General features: G+C 47.5%; 1 protein-coding gene across 1 annotated transcript; it reads left to right on the forward strand.

Annotated features, from left to right (window-relative positions):
* The first annotated feature begins 765 nt into the window (after positions 1 to 765).
* elp3 (elongator acetyltransferase complex subunit 3) lies at positions 766 to 11,454 on the forward strand. Its single transcript, XM_068753638.1, has 15 exons — positions 766 to 787; positions 1,118 to 1,217; positions 1,317 to 1,455; positions 1,537 to 1,607; positions 1,804 to 1,867; positions 2,071 to 2,139; positions 2,473 to 2,627; positions 4,356 to 4,517; positions 4,605 to 4,731; positions 7,221 to 7,414; positions 8,088 to 8,178; positions 8,911 to 8,976; positions 9,080 to 9,307; positions 9,419 to 9,500; positions 9,587 to 11,454. Exons 1-15 carry the CDS (start codon positions 766 to 768, stop codon positions 9,676 to 9,678), a joined length of 1,662 nt encoding a protein of 553 aa, XP_068609739.1. The 3' UTR covers positions 9,679 to 11,454.
* Positions 11,455 to 11,702: the final 248 nt, after the last annotated feature.

Below are 11,702 nucleotides of genomic sequence, written 5' to 3' on the forward strand. Positions count from 1 at the left end.
TTTTTTTAAAAAAAAAGAAAATAAAAGGTTTTATGGTTAAGAGACAAACCGTGTGAAAGAATCAGCCGCTCTCCCGTCCGACGCCTTCTAGTGTCCGTAGCGAGTTAGCTTGGACGCTACCGAGAGCTGGAGAACAGTAAACGTGCGGTTACGCATCTTCAAACGCACCGCTGGTAAACACGCGTAACTCCGTGGTGCCTCACGCGTTGGTTTGTAAGTTGTAAAAAAAAAAAAAAAAGAAAGAAAGAAAGAAAGAAACACGCACACGCACTCACGACGGCGGACGGTTCATTCCTCGGCTCCTCCACCTGTCGCGTCTCCCGAAACTTCCCACAGAGATCAGTCAAGCCATGCTAGCTCGCAGCTAAAGGGATTTATCACTGAGCTCCCCGGTTCTCCCTCCGTGGGGTGATGCAGCGCCACGGCGTGGACCTCCGGGAGGCGGCGGAGCTTCTGCTTTTCTCAAAATAGTTAAAAAAATAAACGGATAAAAACAGCATCATTTGTGCTTCGTTTCACCCCCGGGGGGTTGTCGTTGAATGATTTTGTCAATAATCAGCTGTTAATTCGGGGGTAAAAGGGTGGGTTTGCTGTATTTTACGACAGTTTGGAGTGCTTTACGACACGAGCCGTATTTTGGGACGCACCCGTGGAGTTGTTGTTTACTATCGTGTGCCTTTGACGGGTGCGAAAGTTATAACTGTGACGCCTTAATCCTGGATCTGCGCGGAGGAAATTGATCTGCGTGACAAAAAAAATAAAGAAATGGGAAAGCCGAAGAAAAGAAGTGAGTGCGTGGGAGGTCGGAATAGATGAAAAAGACTTTCTAAACTGCGCTAGCTGCTTGTAGCTTGTTGCTAAAGCGTGTCTCTCACTCGTGTTTAGCTGTTTCATTACTTTTTCTTTTTTTTTTTTTTTTTAATCGGCCATAGTTTGGACGCTGCGAGCTAAAACTGTAGTTCCAGTTATTGAGGATTGATTTTGCAAACCTGACAGTTCAACTAACTACCTAGCTAGCTAACCTTAGCTGTAGCTTGTAAAGACAGCCTTTTAAACTAGCTGCGTCTGCACTGAAGGTGAGGTAAAACGTTAACGCCGATCATTGCTGTTTCGCCAGGCGATCTCAGCCGAGCCGAGCTGATGATGATGACCATCGCCGATGTCATCAGGCAGCTGGTTGAGGCTCACGAAGACGGCAAAGACATCAATCTGAACAAGTAAGTCTTCACCAGCACACGCACACACACACACACACACACACATCCCATCCCTGAAAGCAACTCATTTATTCATGTTGATTCTTGTGTTTTCAAAAGAGTGAAGACAAAGACTTCAGCTAAATATGGACTTGAAGCCCAGCCTCGCCTGGTCGATATAATCGCAGCAGTTCCGCCACAATACCGCCGTGCCCTGGTGCCCAAACTAAAGGCTAAGCCCATCCGGACCGCTAGTGGGGTAGGTAGCCTTTAACCTCCTCTGTGACCTTTGAGCGGTTGAACTTTGACCTGCGTACGACTGCTTCTGTCTCTGTCGCAGATCGCGGTCGTAGCTGTGATGTGCAAACCTCATCGATGTCCCCACATCAACTTTACAGGAAACATCTGCGTGTAAGTGTGGCTTTATTTAAAAAAGAAATTATGTTGATTTAATTTAGGTGTAGGTGTGAGAAATATATGATTGTTGATTTATATAATGAAACAACAACAACTGCAAAATGTTAAGATGGAAACCATCAAGAGGGAATTACGTTTGTGGAATATTTATTGTTTAATGTAATTAATTCATCAACTTCTTCTCTGTCAGGTACTGTCCCGGTGGGCCAGACTCAGACTTTGAGTACTCCACACAGTCGTACACTGGCTATGAGGTGAGCCACATTCATTCTGCCTCTCCTCTAAAGTCACCATAAAGTTCCACTCCCCCCCCCCCCCCCCTTTCATCACTTTTGTTTTTGCCATTGTTCATTCATCATTAGGAGATTCTTGACTGTTGAATTTCATTTGCCATCAGGTACTCATGGCTGTTTATTTATCTCGGAATGATTTTTTCTCATTTCGGTTTTTCTGACAGCCAACGTCCATGAGGGCGATCCGAGCACGTTATGACCCGTACCTTCAGACCAGGCATCGGGTGGAGCAGGTCTGTGGAACCCTGAAGTGTAGACCCTGTAATTTAAGAATCTTTTTAATCTGGATGCTTGTTATATCTGCTCCTGTTTAATAACAATCTGCCTTTCCTTACATCAGATTATTATAATATCAACTACAGAGTAATGATTGCCAGACCAAACACGTTTGTTTAACGCAGCAAAGTAGCACCGTTTATTTTTATTTATTTTCACTGTGGTTTTTGGCTGATGGGATACTTATGTTCGGTTGTAATAACCTCAATTCTACTCCCAAGCTGGTAGAACGTCTCGGTGTTGAAGCGTTGCTCCGTTGCGGGTTTGAATCCGTTGTGTGTGACGTGCAGCTGAAGCAGCTGGGTCACAGCGTGGACAAGGTGGAGTTCATCGTCATGGGCGGGACCTTCATGGCTCTGCCGGAGGAGTACAGAGACGGCTTCATCAGGAATCTGCACGACGCCTTGTCTGGACACACCTCCAACAATGTGGCCGAGGCCGTCAGGTACTCGGCGATTCCACGTTTCACCCCATGCCCCCCCCCCCAACCCCCCTTACATTCCTCCTTTTTTCCTGCGAGCTGAAACAGATTCTTTCTCCTTCGTTTTCATGGTTGCTCCCATTCATCCTGGACTTGAACGGTCATTCGCACTCGATCTGAGACATCTGAATAATAATAATCTCCACTAGATGGCGCCATTCTATCATCTGTAGCTTTTCATTTATTTAATTCTCCAAAGTCCGATAAGGCCGGGGTCTGATTTGTTTGTGTTTCTACCTCTGTGTCAGTTTATCCGTCGGCGGTCTCCCACCCAGACGCCGCGTCTCGGGTAATTGCGGCGGCTGCTGTTCAACTTGATGGAGGAGGCGGCCCATGAAGCGGCCCGTCCGCGCCTCAGACTGTGATATTTCTGACGCGTGTTCGCGTCTCCAACGGGAGACGTGTGCACGCACGATGCTCGCCACTCTGCTTCGCACCGCGCTCGCTCCACTCCTGATCAGATCACGGCGGTGAGACGACTCCAGATGATCGCTCGAGATAATAGACTTTTTATTGATTCTTCTCTGGCGATCTGCTCGTCCTCTCTGGAGCGTAAACTCATGTAATTGGTGTAAATCAGGCGGCAGACTGTGAAAGATGGACATTTATTGCTCGGCAGATAGAAACGCAGAATGAGTATTAGCTGGCATGAGGTGGGGGGGGGGGGGGGGGGGTAATGGCCACTGGAGCAGCTGGAGAGGAGACGATGGCAGCTGGCTGGTGTTCTAGGATGAGGCGCGTGTTCGCTCACTTCTTCTGTTTTGTTTTTTTCATCAGCAACTGCAATATGTTTAGAAGTCGTATTCAGGCTGGCTGAATCATTCTGACAATGACTGCGTGTCGTCAGCGTCATTGATTTGTATTTATTTATAAATATACGTTTGCTTATTCTGAATTTAATGTCGGCAATACATTTACATCTCAAGAGTTTTGGACAGAAAAAAAAAGACATTGGAAAAGTTGGGAATGATCAAAAGAGCTTGACTCCAGGGAGTAGTCTGGTCCCACACAGATGGGGCAATGGGGAGACCGGACCGACGTGCATCAATGAATAATGGGAAAGAATTCCACCGTGGAAGTTTCAACAGTCTCCGTCGTCTCCTCGTAAACACAGAGAGCTGCGAGGAGCAAAAATATCACAAACCTGTTTGGGAGTTTCTTTAAAATAATTGTCTTTCAACTGGAACATCAAATATCTTGTCTTTGTATTTTATTCAATTGTATTTAGGTAAAAAGATAAAGGATCATTCTATTCTGTTTCTGTGGACATTTTATCCAATGATCCGACCTTTTGGAATTGTTGTTGTATCTTCTGTTGTGTGGCATAATGTACCTTTTTCTTTGGGGGGGGGGTAAACACAACATAAATATTATCTCCAGTCACGACTAATAAACAAATCATTTAAGTGTTCAACCTGCTTTTGGCCCAAATTAAACTCTCATTAATTTTTCATTTAATATGTTTTGCATCAGAAACCTTTTCATTTGCCCTCGTCTGTTTCCTTCACTGCATCAGTGTGTTTTTGATGTGAGGGTAGCGCTAACTGTCTGGATAATGAGCCGTGCAGTAAACCGATGTTTGTTAAACGATCCCGGCACGTCGAGCAGTCCCGCGTAGTCGCCGCGTCCTGCGTGAAGTGAGAATGGCCTGATGGGGACACGAGGATGATCCCAGACGCTTTCTTTCTGCAGGTACTCGGAGCGCAGCAACACCAAGTGCGTGGGGATCACCATCGAGACGCGGCCCGACTACTGCCTGAAGCGCCACCTCAGCGATATGCTGGGCTACGGCTGCACCCGGCTGGAGATCGGCGTCCAGAGTGTGTATGAAGACGTGGCCCGGGACACCAACAGGTGAGGGGACTGATTGGTGAATCATAGGGTGTGTGTGTTTCCTGTTTTTGTGTTACTGCATATTGTTGAATCTGTGCTTTGTTCCAGAGGCCACACGGTGCGAGCCGTTTGCGAGTCGTTCCACCTCTCGAAGGACGCCGGCTTTAAAGTGGTCGCTCACATGATGCCGGATCTGCCCAACGTGGGCGTGGAAAGAGATGTGGAGCAATTCATTGTAAGCAATAGGGTGCTCCCCCCCCCCCCTCAGATCTGTGCAGTCCCAGCGCCATAGAGATCCTTTTATCTCTTCCTAGACTGATCTCTTTCCTCCCCGTGAAGGAGGTCACACTCTGATTAAGGTGCTGAATAACCTTTGCGTTTGCTCAGGTTGCTGTAGCGTCAATGCTAAACGCTAAGATCCACCGCTGTGTTTCTACACACGTGCATAAATGTAAGAAACCGGCTTAGAATATGTGTATTATTTTTATTATATTTATTATCGGTGCTTTTTATCCCATGCTTTTTCTCGCTGCAATATGCAATCAATTGTATGCACTTATGGATTCTTTATGGATTATCAGTCCAAAGAATAATGGATGAAAGTGTGTGTGTGTGGGGGGGGCTTTTTTTTTTAAAGAAAGTGGAGAAGAATAATCTGAGATCTAACTTTTTATCAGGATCTGCACCCAAAATTTATCTTTCTGTCCTGGCGCTCGGCCCATCCTTTCACCAAGTTTATACAGATAACAAGCCGCCCAACTATAGTTTGGCCTCGTGCACAGAATGGCATTTATATTAACTGTCTGGCGATGATTGATAGGCCTGTATGAAAATCTCTTTACCTGTGACGAATACCAGTAGATAAAATGTGTAATCCATGGCCTGTTAACTGAGTAGCTGAAATGGATTTGGCACGCTGTGTAAAATATTAGAAGGGCTTGTATTACCTGAAGCGAATGGGGGGGGGGGGGGGGTATATATATAACAGTTTCTTCTAGTTGACTTAGAAACGGCATCAGCAAAGTCATGTCGTAAGTTGATCGTGAACTTATTGCGTTTGACACGCACGATCGTTTTCCTCTCCTCTCGCTTTGGCGTCTGGGTAGCATCACCGCTACTTATCTCGCCGCGGGGATAGCAGCAATTAAAGGCCTTTGTGCAAAGCAGCTTAAAATAGAAGTGAAAACGCTGTGACAGTCGCAGGTCCCAGCTGTGACGCGACTCCACAGACAATCCCGTCAGATGTCTCTCAACACAGGGCCCTGATTGGAAGCGCCAAGCCTTTGTGCGAACGCGCACGCGCAAGACTACGCTGCAGAGGCTGCAGGATGTTAATGACGACTCGGTTTGAGGCTCAATTAGTGTATTGTTGTTGCTTTTTTTTTTTTTTACCGCCATTAGGAGATGTAAAAATACATTGAATGGAAAGGAGACGTGACTCGTGTAGAACTAGGTCAGTTCTCATCTCAGAACACAAGCAATAAATAGCAAGGAAAAATATTTAAAAAAAAACACATCTAACTTGTTTCATGAATTATTTAAAATGTAAACTATCTGCCTGTCAGTAAAAAATAAAATAAAAAATAAAAACCCATATTTGCAGGATTCGGAAGGGGTCATTTAGAAGATGAAGATGACACTGAGAATAAAGGGGAACACAGACTGTTCCTTTTTCCACTAGACTTTCTGTGTTCTACAATTAAATAATTACTTTCATTGTAGAGGTGGTATAATTGGATGAAAATGTGACCTTTTTAAAGGATGAAGCCTAAATATTTCAGCTCATAGAAATGACTTGATTGAGCTAATATGGTGCCTGAATGGGAACCGAATGCTGCATGATTTCAGAGGAGCGATGCTTAGATAAAAAGGTAACAGTAATCAGGCCGTGTTTGTACGGATCTCAGCATCTAGTTACATATCTGGGGTTTCTTTACCGTTTGCATGAATCCCATTCATACACACGTCGTCCTTCTCATCTGTAGCTCGTATGTGATGTCCTGCTCAGTTTGGACCACAGACCAGCTGCAGAAAGCAGCAGCAGGAGAATGTTGCTTCTATCTCAGCTTTCCTGATAATGGAATTCGATTACGACTTCCTCCCGGCCCGAGATCCTCTCTCACTTATCTCTCTTGTACAGATGCTCCCTGTCCCAGGGGGCGGGGAGGAGGGCATCCTTAACAGGTTTCCTCTCCATCGACCCACAGGATCCCTGATATGTGGCCCAAAATAGCAGCAGGGTGCAGAATACTATCTGGGCTCTTTTTTTTTTTTTTTTGGTTTAGCGCAGAGCTATGTGGGGCATGTCCTCGCTGTGACGAAAAGGAAGATGATGAGATACTGATAAAGGAGAATGCGCCTCGATTCCAGACCTTTACGGTTCCGGTTGGGGAGGAAGAGGATGACTGGAAATAACACGGGTTCCCCTCACTGCACGAAACCAGACGCCGAAATATGTTTCCTTCAATTTAATAAGAGCACTTTATGTCGGAAATCTGCTTTGTGCAATCTCATGTCTGCTTTTAACTTGAGGAGTCATTGCCTTAGTAAATGGACCCTTTGGTATCGAATGTTCTGTCTCATTGACGCTGTTCATATATGAATGGAATCGGCTCTGCGGGCTTTTCTTTATAAGCACTTTTCCCCCCCTCCACCTTAATTTAAAGCTTCTAAACATGGCTGCTGAGAAAGGGAAAAAAAAAACTTCAATGTGTTTTCCTGCAGGAGTTTTTTGAAAATCCAGCGTTCAGGCCTGACGGTTTGAAGCTGTACCCCACGCTGGTGATTCGAGGTACGGGTCTGTACGAGCTGTGGAAGACGGGCCGGTACAAGAGCTACACACCCAGCGCCCTGGTGGACCTGGTGGCCAGGATCTTGGCGCTGGTGCCGCCCTGGACGCGAGTCTACCGAGTGCAGAGGTGAGACACAGACTACACTAATGGCGATGACACTCTAATGATTGATTCGTCCTGATTGGTGTCCTGCACAAACTCAAATTTATTTCAATCAAATCAGTTCAGCTAATTTTGAAGCTCCATTGACTGCAATGTTAAAGACAGTTTCAAAGTGATCCAGAAGCCAGGATCTCTTCTGGATCGTCACTAAAGCATCTGTTCCTGGTAACATTCCCAACCTATCCTGGAAAAAGTTCACCAAGAGCCGTCTGTAACTTCTTGAGAAACATTTGTCGCTGCTTCTCGAGTTTTGTCTCGACACTCTGCCTCCATTTGGGGAAAGGCCCTGGGGCCACGCTCAAAGAGGATCTCATCTCGGCATGAGGAGCCCTCTTATGCGGCACCAGCAGTCCCTCTCGAAGAGTTTCCTCTTTGGAGGCTGAGAGACACTTTGGGTTGGGAACAAACAGAACTCTCAAGTTGAAGTTAATGCCGCTGCTGTGAGCACGCCGTGCATCGAGACTTAAATGAATCACGCCGTCCCGCGGTTATGGATGCTCAACCGGGTAGCTGGTCTGTGTCAAATACAATGCTCATCCCTACAGAACAAATTGAATATGTAGCTTTACTTTCACGCTGCCGACTGTAATACCTGCGTTAAAGCTATTCTTCTCTGCCCCCCCCCCCCCCCCATCAGGGACATCCCCATGCCGTTGGTGAGCTCTGGAGTGGAGCATGGAAACCTGAGAGAGCTGGCGCTGGCCAGGATGAAAGATATGGGCACTGAGGTGAGCCTTTTCTATTACGAAAACCCGCTGCGTCAGCTTATTTCTAGCGCAGGAGCTAATAGACTTTCCCAGCTGGGATGCGATCCAGACAGGTAGAACTCTGCTGCCAGCGGCCTGAATCATTTGCTTGCACTGGAATAAAATGGCAGATTAAAGAACCTGTCGTGCATAGATTAAGAGCGGTCGGGGGGTGGGTGGGGGGGGCTCTATGTCCCCTCTGCGACATAGAGCGCCAGGTTCCTCGAGCACCAGCTCCCGTAGGAAAAGCCCTGGGATTAAAAGGCTGTCGGATAAACCAGCAAACTTTTCACTTTGTCCTTCACTTGTTTTTATGGCATCAGTCGTTATTAGCGACCGCTTGAAGAATTGCTATTCCTCCCGAGCTGCTGTTATTGTGCGCCGTGACGGCAGCCGCCTCCGATGTGTTCCACTTCATTTCCACCAAACGTCATCTTTTACCGCGATCAAATCACTCAACATCATTCCCGCTGAGCTTTCGAAACTTTTGCAGGCGGCGTAGCGCCTCGATGCGACTCTCCAAGCGTCCTGGTACGTTTTCCAAGGAGCTGTTGTTCCTCTGCGAGCCCTAGAGCTTTTAATAAATTATTGCTTTCGGCCTCCATTTGGCGACGGGCCTGATTATACCTGTGACGGCCCCGAGGGACGGTGCAGACTGTTGAAGTTCCTCATATCTCGTTCTGGAGACGCGTAACGTCGTTCTCTGTTGAGCAGTGTCGAGATGTGAGAACCAGAGAAGTGGGCATTCAGGAGATCCACCATAAAGTCCGGCCTTACCAGGTAACAGACGGCTTCGGGTATCGCCGTGGTTTTGTTTTTGTGTGTCCTCACCGTGCACGAACAAAGACGTGTGTGTGTGTGTGTGTGTGTGCGTGCGCACAAGGTGGAGCTGGTCCGGAGGGACTATGTGGCCAACGGCGGCTGGGAGACCTTCCTCTCCTACGAGGACCCGGAGCAGGACATCCTGATTGGCCTGCTGCGTCTGCGTCGCTGCTCGCCGCAGTCCTTCCGTCCGGAGCTCAAAGGGGGCGTGTCCATCGTCCGCGAGCTGCACGTTTACGGCAGCGTCGTCCCCGTCAGCAGCCGGGACCCCAGCAAGTTCCAGCATCAGGTGGCGAAACGTTCGCGTGCTCTGACTCCTCCATCGCCCCAGGCTTCTGATTTTACAAGCGATGATGATGATGATGATGATGGGCTCGTTCCTCTGCCTCGGTTTGCTCAGGGGTTCGGCATGATGCTGATGGAGGAGGCGAGGAGGATCGCCAGAGATGAGCACGGCTCGAGCCGATTGGCCGTCATCTCAGGTGAGGCACGAAAACAGCTACCAGTCGTTCCCGACTTTAGCGTCGACGCTCGAGCCTGTTTGCTTTCCTCTGTCGTGCTTTCGCAGGCGTAGGAACGAGGAACTACTACAGAAAGATGGGCTACGAGTTGGAGGGGCCGTATATGGTGAAGGACCTGCATGGACCCGGAACGGACTGAACCTGGACGCTTTTTATCGGGGCCAATCGACAAACCGCTCGCGTTATTTTGTTTCAGCATTTCTGCAGCATCTCCTCCTCGGGGGGGGGGGCAAACGACAACAACGGCGCTAACCGGGACAAGGCCGGAGCGTCTTGTGAAGGAGAAGTCAAGGTCGGCTTCAGATGCAAACATAATTTTCTTTTTAAGCTCTAGCATGTTGTCGCTTTGGTTGCAGTTGGCGGTACGCCTCCACTCTGACAAGAAGACGTTTTTAAATCCGAAGAATCCGAAAGACTAGCCGTCCCCTAAATAATTGTTTTTATATTCTCCTGCCGTGAGAAACCGGTTTGGCATCAGAGTGAATCTTTTCGCTGTTGCAAATTGGAAACTCTTCATGAGCCGAGCGTTCAGGAAGCGCTGGCGGTGGACGAGCGAGCGTGCAGCCGTTGCGTAACTGCTCGGTTTTAATTTGTGGGGCAGGAAATTGAATATTCGTACGTCACATAAATTGCTTTTTAAAACCTCGCTGTTAATCCCATTTCTTGTTTTTCCTGTCACGCTTTCTCCGGGCTTCGTGTCTTCTGGTAAATTACAGACGCTCACGTCACCTGATTGGTTCTTCAAGGAATAAAGTGTATTTCTGTTTGTTTACTGCCTGCGTGCCCGGAGGGACTCGGCGGCGCAGGACGCTTCTCAATGATGAAACCTAAATGAGGGAAGAGCCACAAAGACTTTAAAAATGAAAGGTCACCTTGTGCGATTGGCTCCTCTAATGTGCGCCTCGGTGTCCGGGGCGCCGGCGCCCCCTAATGATCGCCCTATGACGCTGTATTACCGGCTCATTCCAGTCACATCGTCATCACTTACCTGCCGATTGATCATTAACTAAACTCTTCTGCCTCGCCGTGACTGGAAATGGTTCGTCAGCAGGCAATAAAGCTCACGTAGAGACCGACGGCTCGCACAGATCCCAGCTGCACGAGGAAAGTGCGTCATTTCCTCGATGCGGTCCTCGTGTCGTGACCACCGGGGCTGCGACATCGGGGGGGGGCGGCTTTCTCTCCATGCTTGCTTGCTCTTCCTATCAGTTGTGAAATCTGAAAGGACTTTCCCCTCCCCTTAAACTTGCTGAGTTTGTGCCGAGCTGATTTGTGAGGAGGAGGAGGAAGAGGAGGAGGAGGAGGAGGAGGCAGGGTTTTGACTAATCCTTGCTGCAACATGAGCTGAAGTGTCGCAGGTCCAGTTAGACTCTGCTCCAGTGACGGTTCTTAAAGAACCCGTCTGCAGCAATCACCGGGGGGGTGCGCTTCTCATTTCAGTTCATTGTTGTAGATGAATCGCCGTCAGTCCCTTTCTAAAAACATCAATGACATTTCTTTGAGTGATATAATTTACAGTATCTGTGAAGCGTACAATCCAAGCCCCGCCCCTCCAGAAAGATTTGTGGAATATAAGGAAGTGAATATTTAGCTTCTTGTTTTCTCACTCATCTTTCAGTTTCACAAAAAAGGAATCTGGATGTGTTTGACAGAGGTAGAAGGACATAAATGCTAAATAAATGTTACTCTACTTGGGAAGAAGGAAGGTCAAAGGTCGTCTGATGTAGCAGAGGGTAGCAAGGATTTTAATAAATAAAAGACCCTCTGGACAAAATTCACCTCTTCATATCATATATAAATAATTTTTTCCCATGTGATAAAGGCATTCTGAAATATGCATGTCATCTGAGGTATTGATCTGAATGTCAGTAAGACCGATGACCAGTAATAAATGCTGCTGATATGATCAGCCACGTTTCTAATGCCTGGCTTTCATTTCCTCTTCATGAGAGATTAGCGATCATTGGTCACACAGATGCTCACACAGCGACGCGAGTCCGACTCAACTTTCACAATCTCGCATTTTTTACGACAAAACAGCACAGGCTACGATGTCGTCGTTTAATAAAAGACATGCTGTCAAAATGAGTTCAAGTCAGGAGCATTCATGATCAATAGATGTCGCAGGACCATCGATCTTCTGTGGCGCACACCAGGGTACGG

This window comes from Brachionichthys hirsutus, chromosome 20 (assembly GCF_040956055.1).
Source record: "Brachionichthys hirsutus isolate HB-005 chromosome 20, CSIRO-AGI_Bhir_v1, whole genome shotgun sequence".
Taxonomy (NCBI): Eukaryota; Metazoa; Chordata; class Actinopteri; order Lophiiformes; family Brachionichthyidae; genus Brachionichthys; species Brachionichthys hirsutus.

Bases quoted from the DNA above. Each gene is read 5' to 3' on its own strand.
- elp3 (XM_068753638.1), top strand. From the start codon at position 766: ATGGGAAAGCCGAAGAAAAGAA. The intron at 2,140-2,472 runs GTCTGTGGAACC...TGTGACGTGCAG, and splicing joins CCAGGCATCGGGTGGAGCAG to CTGAAGCAGCTGGGTCACAG. The intron at 4,518-4,604 runs GTGAGGGGACTG...GCTTTGTTCCAG, and splicing joins GTGGCCCGGGACACCAACAG to AGGCCACACGGTGCGAGCCG.